The sequence below is a fragment of the Musca autumnalis genome, unplaced genomic scaffold (assembly GCF_047663935.1).
Source record: "Musca autumnalis isolate F117 unplaced genomic scaffold, ASM4766393v1 scaffold_3, whole genome shotgun sequence".
In the NCBI taxonomy this organism is placed as follows: Eukaryota; Metazoa; Arthropoda; class Insecta; order Diptera; family Muscidae; genus Musca; species Musca autumnalis.
Genome location: NW_027411866.1, coordinates 18761585 through 18777105, shown reverse-complemented (window position 1 = coordinate 18777105; position 15521 = coordinate 18761585). Strand labels below are relative to the sequence as shown.

Sequence of the window (15521 nt, the reverse complement as noted above, 5' to 3'; positions counted from 1 at the left end):
ACAAACCCACTGAGTTTCAAATGTCAATTCCAACTCGTATAAATCCTAATAAAAATGGTTAAAACGCCAAAAAGCTCTAATGTAAATAGCGCTTAACATTGCTGCCACGTTCTATGTCTTACTGTACGTTTAGAATTATGAAATCCATTCGATTTCAAATGTCAATTCCGTAGCATATATGTCAAACCTAATCGAGTCGATTTAAATCGAGTGGATTTATAAATCTAAACGTACTATTACAGGATACTCGTAGTACCACTTTATCTTATTTTTCCAAACAAAAAATCATAACATAATCTAATATACAAATTTGACCGAATAGTATCTAGAAACATGATGATAATGCCAAGTTTGCACTTACGCTCCAAAATCCACTGGATTTCACGAAATCCTGATATACACCCCGGTGTTTACACTTATTTTTTGTTGATTTCAATCATATCACAATAACTAAGGTAGATGCATATACGCAGCTGATCGAATTTTCAAACAATTTCTTGTAAATTGAATTAGACATCAAAAATATACGACAATATAGAACTTTACTGCTTTATTTCGAAAATGATCGTAAAATAATCTATGTATATATCGTATTAATTGCGTATAATACGAACAAATGAAAAAAAAAAAATGATTTAATCGTTGAGACATCATGATAATAAATTTTGTTAAATAAAAGTTGTGTTCATAACCTGCAAACTATAACTACTTGCAGTTGTATTCCCGTTTAGTGCTAGAAATGCGTTCCCGTACTCCTAAATCTAGTAAGACTTGCGCTTCTCTTTAAACAAAAATAGCTGTTGTTTTCTGCTATAGATATTTGGACTAGTAGAAACTAGCAGCATGTTTATTGACTTCTAAATACGATGGCAGATACGTTGATTTTGACATTTCTGCTGGAGTTTTTGCAATTTCCGTCATTTTTCCGTTCCCGCAATTTTTGACAATTCGCTTTTTTTCTAACATTACTATTAAAAAATTACCTGAACACAATGAAAACTAGCATTGTAACAAAATTTAATATTTTTTTACAAATTGTTTACAAATTTTGATACAAAATTTTGATTTGAATTTTGACCATCTACCTTGTTTATTGTGATACGTGAAAAGTGTTGCAACTTTTGGTACTTTTTTAGGCAAAAACAGGGTTGTATATCATGTGTACTGTGATTTCGATGTTAATTTCGCTGAAATCACGAAATGAGATAATTTCATTTTTGTATGTGAAATCATGATAAATTTTGATTGATTTCGCGCGAAATCACGAAACGCCTTCGAAATTATGAAACGACGCCGAATGTAAACCAACATAACAGTCCGTTTACATATAACCGGACTTAATAAATCCAATGGGTTTCAAATATCAATTCTATTGTGTAGAAGTCAAATAAATCCTCAAAAGAATGTAACTCAGCAAAAAGCTCTTTCAGTAATTTATAGCTGCCTATAATTTGCACTGGCACATAAACCCCGACTTTTTTTTTGGAAAATATGACGTTTAGGGGTCGATTATGCATTGCCACTAAACTTGAGTTGCGTTGTATTATTGATGTCAATTTCATAAAATTACTCTAGTATGGAACTCGATTTAAGAACCCCTAGTTTCATGCACGAATACAAAGCAACTGATAATACGAAAGTCAGCCCATATACGTCAAATAAATCTAGTGGATTTATTTGACGTATACGCAATGTAGGGCTGGGGCCTAATTACGACATTCGATTCGATCGAGTATTTGCTCGTGAGTGAAAAAATCGAACTATGAAAGCCTATTCGCTCCACTAACCGTACATTTAGGGGTCGATTAATAATATAAATTTCCATTTTTGCATTGAAATTCATACTTTTTACAATTAAATTAATAGCTTAAAGTTGAAAACACTGATATTGAACGAATTTGACATAAGTCCCAATTTACATTGGGCGAGTTTACTTGCGGCAAGTCCCAGTTTGTCCCAATTTAGTCCCAATTTACATTAGGCGAGTTTACTTGCGGCAATTGTCAGTTTGTAGGTGAGAGAGGGTGCTGAGAGGCAAAGGGTTACCATATGCCTCACCTCTCTCTCCTATAAAATGACAATTGCGGCAAGTAAACTCGCCCAATGTAAATTGGGACTTACATTAGGCGAGTTTACTTGCGGCAATTGTCAGTTTGATGGAGAGAGAGGTGAGGTATATGGTAACCCTTTGCCTCTCAACACCCTCTCTCACCCACAAACTGACAATTGCCGCAAGTAAACTCGCCTAATGTAAATTGGGGCTTTGTAGAAGAGACACGTAAGGCGAATGGAAATGGAAAAAAATTGCTCCTACAATTCTTAGGCAATTCATTTTATATTTTTCGAATTTGACATTATTTTCATTGTTTTGAAAACAAAACTTGTCGGAGCAGAATTAGTCCCAATTTACATTAGGCGAGTTTACTTGCGGCAATTGTTAGTTTGATGGAGAGAGAGGTGAGGTATATGGTAACCCTTTGCCTCTCAACACCCTCTCTCACCCACAAACTGACAATTGCCGCAAGTAAACTCGCCTAATGTAAATTGGGACTTACCTTTTATAAACGCAAGAGGCAAGTTTAAAAAGGAACGAGAAAAATTGCCGCAAGTAAACTCGCCTAATGTAAATTGGGACTAATTTTCTGTCGTTTCACTTATGGGTACTTTACACGATATGTCTTTTACATATGGGTTGTCACTTTGCATATACATTTTGTATTTAAAAAGTGACAACCCATATGTAAAAAACATACGTCTAAAGTACATATAAGTGAAACGACAGAAAATTAGTCCCAATTTACATTAGGCGAGTTTACTTGCGGCAATTTTTCTCGTTCCTTTTTGATTGATTTTTTGATTTTCTCTACTGGCAACGCAACTACAGTTGAGTTGCTATCCATTATTTACAGCGTGTTTTTGTAAAAAGTTTTTGCCCATTCGTTCGTCGATTTCATGAACGAAGACACAATTTGGTTTTCATAGCGGTTGACGTTTGTATTCGTGTGACAAACAAATGAAAGCTTTTTATTTTCGCAATTTTTTTGGTTTTCGTAACAAAATCAGACGAACGAATACGTCAAAAATAAACGAATGGAAAAGACCCATCGTTTTGAATGAAAATTAAATAATTTGAGTAATAAATGGCACAAAACACACGAAAACTGGAAGGGAATGCAATTTTATTTATTTCCATAGAAGCACACGCGTATATGTACATCCGTTTCTTCATATTATCAGAATTATTTTTAGACAAATTTGATTACATTTTTTTCTTATTTGTTGTTTTTCATCTGTTTATCGGGGTTGCCATCAAGTATCACATTTTACGTGCAGATGCCTATGCAATATTCACAAAATAAGTATCATGGAAACCCTAAAATATAAAAGCTTTTATGAAATAGACGAAAGCTTTCAGATAAAAACGAATGGTTCGTAAAATTTTACAAGAACCAAATTTTGAACGTATACGTTTTAGAACGAACGGTTCGTGTGACAGGTAAGCATTTTTACAAAAACACCCTGTTATACTCTTTAACGTGGCGTATTCTATTACAATGGCGTATGGCAGAGAAACAATGGTAACGTACGTTATCGCCCAACATCTATATTTAGGTATCTCACTCTCTCTTTGTTGTATCTCACGACGTCTGTCATTTCTTGCCATGAAATCTCTCCCATCTCTTCCCCTTTGACAAGCATTTTGTCAAATTGGAATTGTTTTGTTTTTAAATCGTGTCTTTTTTAATATTTAAGACAAAAAAAAAAATGAGCGAAAGAAAGAAGAACAAAAAATCGGTAAGAACTCCAAAACACGTACACAAAGAAATTGAGTCATTTCTTTATTATCACTTGTATTGGTTTATTGTCTTGTTTTCCAGAAAGAGGAGATTGCCAAAGAGTTTGATTTGCCCGAACGCAAGTCCAAAATAGCCACCATAATGAAACAGGATGGACAGGCTTATTGTATATGTCGTACTTCCGATTGCAGCAGGTTTATGATGTAAATATTTACAAATCAACAGTTTAAGTAATTGTGACAGACTAGAGCTAATGTTTTCCTTGTTTTTAGTTGTTGTGATGGTTGTGAGGAATGGTATCATGGTGATTGTATTAATATTACGGAAAAAGAAGCCAAACACATTAAGCACTACTATTGTCAACGATGTAAGGAGGAAGATCCATCATTGCAAACGGTATTTCGTGTTGTACCCATAGAGAAAACCGCCAATCCAATGGGAACAACTGCAATACCCGTTGAACAACAGGAAAAGAGGAAGAAGTCGAAAGATTTATCTGCAGCCAATGATGGTGGTGGGGGCAAAGTTCATACCAAAGTCAATCTTTGTGGAACCTGTGAAGGTTGTCGCACTCCCAACTGTAATGTGTGTGAGGCATGTCGTATTCGTGTGGGCCATAAACCTCGTTGTGAGAAGAGGGTATGCTTGGTCCAGTTACAAGCAGAGTTGACAGGCCAAGTACCACCTCCACGCCCCGTTAAAGAAAGGAAAAAGGTCAAACCCAACAAGGAACGTCAAAGAAAACGAAAGCGTTCCTTGACTCCGGAAGTTTTCAACAATCCCGAACTGGAAGGTATACGCCAATGTTATGGCCCAGGATGTCGGCGCAATGCTCGGCCCCAATCGAAATATTGCAATGATGAATGTGGGCTCAATTTAGCTACTGCCCGCATATTTCAAGTTCTACCTCAGAGAGTGCAGGAGTGGAACTTAACCCGATGCCGAGCCGAAGAGGAGAATAAGAAACAATTAGATCAAATTCGTTCCAAACAATCACTAGTACGTTTTGCTTTAGCCGAATTGGATAAACGCCATCAAGAGTTGGATATGGTTGTGGAAAGGGCGAAACACAGTACCCTGGATCCAAATCTTAAGGAACACAATGATATTGAAGATGAACAGTCAATGTATTGTATTACGTGTGGCCATGAGATCCACTCACGTACGGCGATCAAACACATGGAGAAATGTTTTAACAAATATGAATCTCAGGCGTCATTTGGTAGCATTTTTAAGACACGCATAGAGGGCCAATCAATGTTTTGTGATTTCTATAATCCGGCTAGTAAAACCTATTGCAAGAGGCTTAAGGTACTGTGCCCCGAACATTGTAAAGATCCCAAAGTTAGTGATACTGATGTGTGTGGTTGTCCACTGGTGTCCAATGTTTTCACACCCACCGGGGAGTTTTGTAGAGCACCAAAGAAAAGTTGTTACAAACATTATGTATGGGAGAAAATACGTCGTGCCGAAATTGATTTGGAGCGTGTTCGTCAATGGTTGAAAATGGATGAGCTGTTGGAACAAGAGAGACAAATAAGACATCAAATGGCCTCAAGAGCTGGAGTTTTAGGCCTTATGCTTCACTCCACATACAATCATGAAGTCATGGAAGAACTTTGCCGGCAACAGCAGCAACTAGCGGCAGCCCAACAACAAAAACAAATGCTTGAAAAACAACAGGAAATGCATATCTTACAGCAGTAACAATAAAAAGCAGAGCTAGCAGCCCACAATTACCGGCACCATAAAATGTTATCTTTAGAATTTGATATTAAGCTAAATGAATGGAAGTACATTTCAATCAATCAAATGTTTGTGACTAAATGACCTACTGACTAAGACTGGAACTGCTGTCATATAAATAAGAAATAAAAGTGAACACCATATTATGGAAGAAAACAAATGAACTGTTTTTAGGGGGTTATTGTTTAATTTTTATTATTTATTAAATATGTTTGTTGTTGTTGTTGTTTTACTCATCGCGCTTAAATGTTTTGTTTTTATTTTATAATAATTTTTTCTTCTTGTGAGTTGTTTTCTTGTTGTTGTTGTCGTCGTTAAAGTTATAAATACAGTAAATAAGAGTAGTAGTAGTAATTATTACGTTACGTTTTAGACGCGTTTATTCTATGGCCTTATCCATGAAATCAAGAAATCTTTTGGCATATTGTTCAGGATCGCATGTTGAAATACCATCAACATTACTGCCATACTTAACGGTTTTTGCAGCCTTGGCTGCTTGCTTCTTAACGCCATACTGAGTCAACACATCGATGATGGCAATGAAATAAATCTCACGTCTCTCTTCAATACTGGGAATTGCATACTTATCCACCTCGTATACCACCTCCTTATACTGGGCACATCGTGGCGAGTCGGGAGGTGTATTGTAAGTCCATCGTTCACCACTGTCGCCTTCCTCACTTTCGCTATTCTCGCTGCGTCCAGCAGCACTCTGAGGATTTCCACCCTGTAGCTCCTCCTCTTCGGCCCTGACACAATCATGCAGGCCCACAAGCAGTGAATAGTCCATTATGTGTAATTTTGTCAGTAGCTCCACATCATTGGTGAGTACATCCATCAGTTTCTTTTTGGCCTCTTCGCCAATTTCGATACGTACCTTTTGTTTAATAAAATCATTATCTTTATATGTTGGTAGTGGTTTTTCCAATTCCTTTTCGGAAGCCTCGCGATCCACTGTACTGCCCTTCAAGTCGAATTTCTTGTGTATAGTCAAACTGGAACTGAACACATTACGCATTACACCAAAATAATACTGCACACTTTCCACCGTAATGCGATACATGCCCAAGTACTGGGGCAACAAGGTGTTGCCGTGACGTTCCACCACATAGGGGTGGTATTGTTTTAGAAATGCATGCATACGTTCAATTTCCTCGGAAGTCAAACTTTTTATAATGAAGAACTTGTTATAGCTCTCATAGAACTGGGCACCAGATTTTCCCGATGAATCAATGCGTACTGGCTGGGAACGAGTTAACGACTCACGATAGTCAACATCATCGACGCCAAAGCGTTCACGTAAATTGCGAAATACCAATGGACAATATTCCTTAACCTTAAAATGCGAGGGCATGTTCTCCTTGTTGAACAAGTGATTATCAACTTTAATCTTAGAATATGCACGGAAATCATCCGGCAACAGCATCACAGGTATATTCACATGGCTCAGCTCATTGATTGTGTGATCTATACCCCACATCAATACACTGAGTATGGGCTCATTCGCACGGAATAGTTTGACTTTTTGGTGTTTAACACGAAAATGCTTCTTTTTCAGTATACGTGGTTCGGACGAACCTGAACCTTTCTTATCCATTTTGTGGTCGAGGTTGTCGTCTTCTCCTCAAACGAATATAGATTTTTCTTGTTATATTCTTTTCCCGTTTTATTTTACACAAGACACACACACTTTTTCACTGCTTCAAACAATTATTTGTTCAATTATGTTCTGCAAAAATCAATGTTTTCGTGTTTTTCTGCTCTTTTTTTCTTGTATGTTCTCGTTACTTGCGGGCGGTCGATAGTAAATCCTGCGAGAGGTGTTTCTTGTTTCTATTGCTCATCCATTATTTTGCGTATATATTTCTTGCGTTCGTCGTTTTTGTGTTCTCTCGTTTGCTTCACAAAGTAAAAAAAATCTTTTTTTTTTGTTTTTTCCTTATTTGACGTTTCCTTTTGCGTGGTTATTCTTCAATCAGCTGTTTTCTGACATCGTCTCTCCAATCAAAAAATACTCTGAATGACTAAAAACACAGTGTAACGAAAAGTTCAACAGAGATATGACACCAACACGATTTGTAAAAATAAACAGTGTTCGTGTTGTTGTAGTTGTTTATTAGACACTTGGTTTGTGACATGTTTACATTAAAAAAGAGAGATTACACGACCGGAACGATAGTAATCTTCTCTAGAGGGGGTACATTAAAGAAAAGAAGCGTTAGTCATGTCATGATGATGATGGAACTATTGTAGAATATAATGACTAATGCAGATTCAAGATCTAGTTAACAGGTCACGTAAGTAGCACAACAACAACTCTATTTTGGCCGAAAATTCTTCAATATGTCAAAATGTTTGTTTACGTTTTCATACAATTTATTCACAATAACAAAATATTTGACAGATTGAAACCAATCAGCTGGCCGTTTTACGCCACCTTATAATTTCATCATGTGCAGATTTTAAAAATAAATGATACGAAAATAAAAACTGTGACGGTGTTCATAAATGCAGTGTTGCAATTCAATCGATGTAATTGTACCTTTATTATGGCAGGATGTCAATCAGCTTTTCAGTAATGTAATCGGCTTTTCAGTAAGTTTACATTTACGAAATCCACTCGATTTTAACTGTCAATTACATTGCTTAAACGTCAAATAAAATCCAATGAATTTCAGATGAGTTTTTATTTGACGTACATATATGTAAGTCTCGGACCACACTAGAGTAATTTCAATGAAATTTTGACATGAAACTTTGGGAAAAATTCACAATTTCAAGAAACTAGTGTACACGGTTTCATGTGTTCTGCAATTTTGCTTTGTTGCAATACTCGTATGAAACAAACATACCATTTTCTTTGACTTTCATGTCAAAATGTCAGTGAAATTACTCTTAGTGTGACCCGGGACTAAAGGAATTTACAGTTGAAATCGAGTGGATTTCGTAAATGTAAACCAAGCATTAAGCTTTGGCCTACCTTTACATCAGTGTACAGTTGATAAGAAGGACGAAAGAAAAATCAATGAATGAGAAGATGTTACAACAATAAAAAGTCTTGGTCCACACTTGTCTGAATTTCATTATAAAATTGAATGGAACTGTGCGTTCTTAGATCGAACTGCCAACTACAGCAATTTCATGATTTTACTCTATAGAAATCACTCTAATGTCGACCGTGACAAATTGTGCCATTTACCATACCAAACGTCAAAATTTGCTCCTATGGACGGGAAAAAATCTCGGCTAAAGCGAAAAAAGCTTTCTTTTAAAACGAAAATGTTTTTATGATCAATCCGAATCCAGTCCAAACATTCAACTAATGCCATTTATACTTTTCGCTATACAAACCCCAAAAGTTCCACAAATCTACGGTTACATCAGGGGCCTAATTACGTGATTCGACATCGTGTTGTTTCGACCCGAGTACTCAAAGTTGGGATGACAACATTCGTTATCGAGTAAAATTATCGAGAAATTGAGCATAAATTTGCGAGTAATTTCTCGTAGCCAAATGGCCTATCGTAAACAAACAAAATGAAAGATTTCTTATTGTATTTGTGTTTAAAATGTAAAAAATTGTTGTTTATTGACGGTTTATAGAGGAAAAATGATATTAGTAAATAATTGTGAACATTTTTTACATAAAATAAGAGAAATTGGGAAAAGTCCTTTTCAGTCGTTTTAAGAAATTGTGAAAAAATTATAATTAAAATAAATACATATGCATGCTATCATTAACCAAAAATTAGTGTTTGCAGTCGTTAAAATATAAGTTGAAAAAATAAGCATTTCTGCAAAACAAAAAATTATTTAATATTAATAGGCTTTATTTTATAGGTGAACAACTTTTAATAAGGTGCATTTTAAATAGTTCATCCCCAGTTGTTTACCAAAGGAAATACTCTCTCAGAGAGGCTAATGCAAAACACCCACCAAATTCTCTCATTTATTTTGAGAGAGAATTATTAAGGTAGATCATTGATGGGCAGAAATGCTCTCCCTCACACACAAAAGTGTAAAAAATACATGAGTCTCTCGCAATTTGCCCATCAGTGAGGTAGATGTATTAGCAATCTGTAACAAGAATGACAAAACAATTTTGCAAACATTAATAACTTTCATATTTTCTTAGCACAACTTCATTCCGAAATTATTATTCAATGTATTGTTCAAAAAATTCCACAAATATTTACATTTTTTCATTCATAATTTTGTTTTTTAGTTTTTGATTTGAAATAAACACATTTTTTGACATCTACCTTCATAACTTTCCGCAAAGAACACATAGTTCGATTACCGGTTACTCTCGAAACATTCGATCAGTGATTTCGATCGAGTCTTATCATGCCGTTTTTTTCTCGTGTCGAAAACTTATTCACGAGTAAATTCTCGATCGAATCGAATCACATAATTAGGCCCCAGTTTTTTTTTCAGGTTAACCCACTTTCTGAGGATTTATTTGACGTTAGCGCTATGGATTTGACATTTGAAACCCAAACCCACTGGGTTAATCCGGTTAAGTGTAACCGGGGTATTACAGTCCCTGGCCGGTCTTCGGCCATTTAAGAAAACTTATGATTACACACAGTCTAACGCCAATTTGGTAACAATATTTCCTTTCGAATTTCGAAATTGGGAAAAGGGAACTAATTCCGCCCTGAATTTTTATTCATGAGTGCCCTTATTATTCTATTCTTGAATTCAATAACAACTTGGCCAACATCACTTCAAATCCCAAATCAAGTTACTGTGCACACATATTGACAGATCAAATAGAGATTGGAGTAACAGAGAAAACAGACAAAGTGAAATACCAAAAAAGATATGGACATGAAAAGGGAGGGAACCAACCGACCGACCACCAACCATTATCATCATGGAAAAAGTGTGCAAATTCTATTTGTAGACGACGTGATAGGTGTCAGCGCTGCACGGGCACAGAGGCGAATAAACCGAAAAAAATGTATCACTAACACTTTTTAAAAATATTTATTAACCATAGTCTTTGTTTTAATTAACGTTTATTGTTTATTTTTCTTTATGTCTATAAGAAGAATATGATTAACAACAACAATTCAACGACGGAATAAGAAGTATTGTTGTGGTGGGTCGGTTGTTTGTGGGTTGCACGCTATATATACACAAAGATGAAGAAGGGGAGAAGGGTGGTGTAAGGGGCACGTATATGCAAACACAAGTGAATGAGTAATACTCAATATAGCCACAACAAAATAATGTTTGTGCGTAACACCTAGGACAAGAAGATGAAGAAACCGAAAGAGTTTTTGCAAGGGTGCAAGGGCGTTTGATTTACTGGAACAAAAATTCCCTGAATAGATAATTTTAATGCTGATGCGCGATGTTCTTGTATTTATTGTTGACAATTATCTGCCACAAAAAGTATTTTGTCATACAGAAGCTTTAAAGCGAGCAGAGGAAATTGTTGACAGTTATATTCAAAATTCGTAGAGGAATGTATGAATAAAAACATTTATTAATTAATTGTTTATTAGTAACTATGTAAATATGGGGGTCATTTGATGTCAAATTCATTGAGGTAGTATAAAAATAGCTGTATAAATTGTATAAATAAGAAATATATTAATGCAATTGTAACAATGGAGGCAAATATTTTTACATAACCATAAATAAGTTGATGTGTAGTCGTTAGGGGAACTATTTAGCTAATAAGACTGACTTTAAATGGGACAGCATGGTAAATTCTACACCAAAAAATATTTCCTGCTAGTTACCGACATAAAAGAAATTTTGCAAATGTTATTCATCACAGTTATTTGGAAGCTCTTGTGACTATTACAGACAAACCTGCATTGTTTCTGCTCTAATCATGATTGTTATCAGCTTATAGTGTTTATAACCCAATTCATGAGATACAATTTTTATTGTCCAAAAATTGCACATCATGCTTAAACAGATAAACAAAGTAATAGTATTTTTTTACACAAACAGAACGACGATTTTATGATATTTATTCTCTGAGATCTTTTTTGAATCCCATTAGATAAGGGCTTTTCTCAAGCAGCGCTAACATTTCATTTTTCACCACATTTGAAGATTGGTTAGCATCTACCCAAATCGTTTCGTGGCGCTTGAAAAGATATTCTTCAATATGCTTCTGATGGTGATTGAAAAATCTCATCTGTTTACAAAACAAAATTTGAAATGCAATTCATTAACATCATGTATTTACATACCTCCTGTTCAAAATAGCTACAATTGTAATAAGGTTGACCCATATTTGCCATATTTACAAGTCTCAACATACAAATTTTCTCAGGACATTTCAAATACACAAACTTATTGGGTGGTATTTTAAAACTTTCCATAATTTCCTTTATGTCATCTAAAGAATGTGGGAAATTTAACAAAACCCAGCCACGGCTTAAACAATCCCCCTGTAATAGGCGTCTTGCTATAATGTTGGCCAAAGCTTTTGATTTTGCCCAACAATTGTCATAATAGAAAGCTCGCTGTAATTCTCTGGACAAAGGATCGTCAGGATCCTTGTCATCACCTCTAAGGTATTGATAGATTAAATTTTCAGCATCAACTGCGAAGTGTTTCAATAGAATTGATAAAAAAAGGAAAATTTTTATGAGGTAACATACTTAAAACCAAATTAAAATGCTTAACCAAATAATGGGCTTGAGTTTTACGTCCTGAACCACGTCTACCAAATATTACCACACGATAAAGATAGCGAGCAGTAAGATGTAAATTTGCAACCACACTACATTTTCCTTGATTCAAACAATCTTCATAAATTTGTGAAGCAATACGTTTAACATTTTTGCCAATCCATAGTTGAACATCTATGGGACGCACCAAGGCACATTCCACCAGTATCCTCTGAAACGTCGTTTACGGATCACGTTTGTTGTAGCAATTTCTAAGATAACTTTGTTCTTACCTTGGCGATTTCAATTATTTTATGTTTTTCAAAATATACCATCACCTCTGCGGCAAATTCAATTAATCTGTAATTATTTTTGTCTACAACAATTGACATTCTTTAAGATTAAGTTTATTGATATCCTTTTAGAAAAAACGAAAAAATAAAATTTCACAATTTAAATAACAAAATGACTGAAAACGATGTGGCAACACTAACAAGAGGCTCCCTACACTTTGACGGAGACAAAAATGTTTCAAACAAGGAATATTTATATAAGGTAGAAGTGGCAATCAGCTGTATTCTTACTTTTTTTTTTTAAATTTAGTTTTCAAAATGTAAGGCCATGTTTATATTATAGCCTTTTGCAGGGTTAACCTTCTTTATGAGAATTTGCTTGACGTATATGTAATTGGTATATATATAAAACCCAGTGGGTTTGTTAGTCTTATGTCAGACTATGAAAATTTGAAAATTTTTGCCTATTAGGCGAAGGTCATTTTTTTTTATTAATTTTTTAATTAATTTCTCGTTAGAGACGAGCTTACTGACCAAGATGCTTTTTGAAAAAGGAAAGCCGACGATACGAACCCACACAATCACCACTGTGTGACATGCATGTTTCGCCTTTGGTTTAGGAAGGCTCCTCAGACACATCGACTGTGGGGCGGCTTAGCTATCCTCTAACTTATTTCCTCTTTCAAATGCAAGTTATTTTTTACAAAGTTGAATTTTTTGTTCAAATCTTTGTATGGCTTTCATAACAAACGCTTAGCGTAGCCTTTGAAAGTTATGAGTTTGGTTCTGAACACTAACACGCCGTGACAACACTTTTTTCCATGTGTTTTTCAAGGACGTGGGTTCGAACCCCAGCCTGGCTCAAGCTGATTTTTATTTTTATTTGAATTTTTTTGCCTATTAGGCGAAGGTCATTTTTTTTATTAATTTTTTAATTAATTTCTCGTTAGAGACGAGCTTACTGACCAAGATGCTTTTTGAACAAGTGAAAAAGTATCAGTCGGCCTTGCCGACAGAGATATACCCTCAGCCTGAATATATTGAAACTTTTTTTCCCAAAAAACGTATGTATTTAGGGGGTTTTAAAAAATTTGGGCGTTTGAACCGACAAAAATGTTGATTATGATTAAAGATCAAACGTTTTGCGGAGGAGATACAAAAAGGAATGGATCGACATTGACCATTATGGTGCCATAGGGGGTTTTTACACCCTTCGGGCTGTTTGCTCAAGAAGTATGGACTTGCCCCTGAAACAACTTTTACCATCGCAATTGAGGCAGCGAATGCAAGATGCTTCAACAAAAATCAAAGTGATACGAAAGCAGGTCTTAAAGTGAACATGTATCCGAAATTTTGTGTGGGAGGTACCGGATGGAGTGGACAAATATAGCCCATATTTGAACCTGATCTATATCTGGTAGATATATTAGGATGTGTAAAGTATGGTCCAATTCGGCCACTCTCTTCAAGAGTTATCGTACGCACAATTTTTCCGAACATTTTTGAACTTTTGTGGGGGAGGTACCTGAAGGAGTGGACCGATATGGCTTATCTTCGAACTTAAACTATGTTTGGACAAAATATTACTAAGGCCAAGCTTTGGACCGAATCGGCAGACCTGTTCGAGAGTTATTTTGCCCTCCAACCTCCTCACACGGTGTCATAGGGGTTTTTTGCAACTTTCAGGCTATTTTCTCAGGAAGTATGGACTTGCCCCTGATGAAACTTATACCGTCGTATGGAGGGCAGTGAATACAAGTAGCTAAAGCAAAAATCAATGCGATTCGAGAGATGGTCCTAAACTGAACTTTTCCAAATTTTTGTGTGGGAGGTACCCGACGGAGTGGACCGATTGAGTCCATATTAAAACCTGATCTAAGGCTGGTACACGCTCCACGATGGGCAAAGTATGGACCAAATCGGTTACTCCCTTCAAGAGTTATCGTGCGCACACATTTTCCGAACATTTCCGAACTTTTGTGGGGGAGGTACCGGAAGGAGTGGACCGATATAGCTCATCTTCGAACATAAACTAAGTTTCGGCAAAATATTACGAAAGCCAAAATTTGAACCGAATCGGTTCATCCGTTCGAGAGTTATCGTGCGCTCCAGCCAGCCAGACAGACAGACGGACGGACATTGCTCAATCGACTCCAAATTGTCTGAAACACATTTCGTCCAAACATACTTGGGGTCTAAAACCATTATTTCGATGAGGCACATTTTGCCCGTATGAAAGTGTATATACCCTTCATAGCCTAAAGGCTGAGGGTATAAAAAGGAAAGCCGACGATACGAACCCACACAATCACCACTGTGTGACATGCATGTTTCGCCTTTGGTTTAGGAAGGCTCCTCAGACACATCGACTGTGGGGCGGCTTAGCTATCCTCTAACTTATTTCCTCTTTCAAATGCAAGTTATTTTTTACAAAGTTGAATTTTTTGTTCAAATCTTTGTATGGCTTTCATAACAAACGCTTAGCGTAGCCTTTGAAAGTTATGAGTTTGGTTCTGAACACTAACACGCCGTGACAACACTTTTTTCCATGTGTTTTTCAAGGACGTGGGTTCGAACCCCAGCCTGGCTCAAGCTGATTTTTATTTTTATTTGAATTTTTTTGCCTATTAGGCGAAGGTCATTTTTTTTATTAATTTTTTAATTAATTTCTCGTTAGAGACGAGCTTACTGACCAAGATGCTTTTTGAACAAGTGAAAAAGTATCAGTCGGCCTTGCCGACAGAGATATACCCTCAGCCTGAATATATTGAAACTTTTTTTCCCAAAAAACGTATGTATTTAGGGGGTTTTAAAAAATTTGGGCGTTTGAACCGACAAAAATGTTGATTATGATTAAAGATCAAACGTTTTGCGGAGGAGATACAAAAAGGAATGGATCGACATTGACCATTATGGTGCCATAGGGGGTTTTTACACCCTTCGGGCTGTTTGCTCAAGAAGTATGGACTTGCCCCTGAAACAACTTTTACCATCGCAATTGAGGCAGCGAATGCAAGATGCTTCAACAAAAATCAAAGTGATAC

The 15521-nt window shown here is 36.0% G+C and overlaps 4 protein-coding genes across 4 annotated transcripts in view; 2 read left to right on the top strand and 2 right to left on the bottom strand.

Moving 5' to 3' along the window:
* Positions 1 to 3574: 3574 nt before the first annotated feature.
* On the top strand, positions 3575 to 5703 carry LOC141399885 (CXXC-type zinc finger protein 1-like). Its single transcript, XM_073979234.1, has 3 exons — positions 3575 to 3795; positions 3879 to 4000; positions 4070 to 5703. The coding sequence occupies exons 1-3, from the start codon at positions 3766 to 3768 to the stop codon at positions 5502 to 5504; spliced, it is 1587 nt and encodes a 528-aa protein (XP_073835335.1). The 5' UTR covers positions 3575 to 3765; the 3' UTR covers positions 5505 to 5703.
* A 7-nt stretch (positions 5704 to 5710) lies between these two features.
* On the bottom strand, positions 5711 to 7140 carry PIP4K (phosphatidylinositol 5-phosphate 4-kinase). The gene has a single exon (XM_073979238.1). The coding sequence runs from the start codon at positions 7138 to 7140 to the stop codon at positions 5923 to 5925; it is 1218 nt and encodes a 405-aa protein (XP_073835339.1). The 3' UTR covers positions 5711 to 5922.
* A 442-nt stretch (positions 7141 to 7582) lies between these two features.
* Positions 7583 to 15521, top strand: part of LOC141399889 (beta-lactamase-like protein 2 homolog) — a 32012-nt gene continuing 24073 nt past the window's right edge. The window contains exon 1 of the mRNA XM_073979242.1: positions 7583 to 7840. The gene's annotated coding sequence lies outside the window, so the exon portion shown is untranslated. The remainder of the gene's footprint in view (positions 7841 to 15521) is intronic.
* On the bottom strand, positions 11441 to 12623 carry LOC141399890 (adenylate kinase 8). Its single transcript, XM_073979243.1, has 4 exons — positions 12478 to 12623; positions 12176 to 12416; positions 11762 to 12117; positions 11441 to 11706 (listed from the first exon to the last, which is right to left on the bottom strand). The coding sequence occupies exons 1-4, from the start codon at positions 12574 to 12576 to the stop codon at positions 11536 to 11538; spliced, it is 867 nt and encodes a 288-aa protein (XP_073835344.1). The 5' UTR covers positions 12577 to 12623; the 3' UTR covers positions 11441 to 11535.

What these genes read in the sequence shown, in the direction of transcription:
- PIP4K (XM_073979238.1), bottom strand. Translation starts at nt 7,140, where the DNA reads ATGGATAAGAAAGGTTCAGGTTCGTCCGAACCACGTATACTGAAAAAG.
- LOC141399890 (XM_073979243.1), bottom strand. Translation starts at nt 12,576, where the DNA reads ATGTCAATTGTTGTAGACAAAAATAATTACAGATTAATTGAATTTGCC. An exon ending in GCATTTTAATTTGGTTTTAA is followed by an intron (nt 12,118 to 12,175) that starts GTATGTTACCTC and finishes AACACTTCGCAG; the next exon opens with TTGATGCTGAAAATTTAATC. An exon ending in GTAGCTATTTTGAACAGGAG is followed by an intron (nt 11,707 to 11,761) that starts GTATGTAAATAC and finishes TTTTGTAAACAG; the next exon opens with ATGAGATTTTTCAATCACCA.
- LOC141399885 (XM_073979234.1), top strand. Translation starts at nt 3,766, where the DNA reads ATGAGCGAAAGAAAGAAGAACAAAAAATCG. An exon ending in GAAAGAAGAACAAAAAATCG is followed by an intron (nt 3,796 to 3,878) that starts GTAAGAACTCCA and finishes CTTGTTTTCCAG; the next exon opens with AAAGAGGAGATTGCCAAAGA. An exon ending in GATTGCAGCAGGTTTATGAT is followed by an intron (nt 4,001 to 4,069) that starts GTAAATATTTAC and finishes CCTTGTTTTTAG; the next exon opens with TTGTTGTGATGGTTGTGAGG.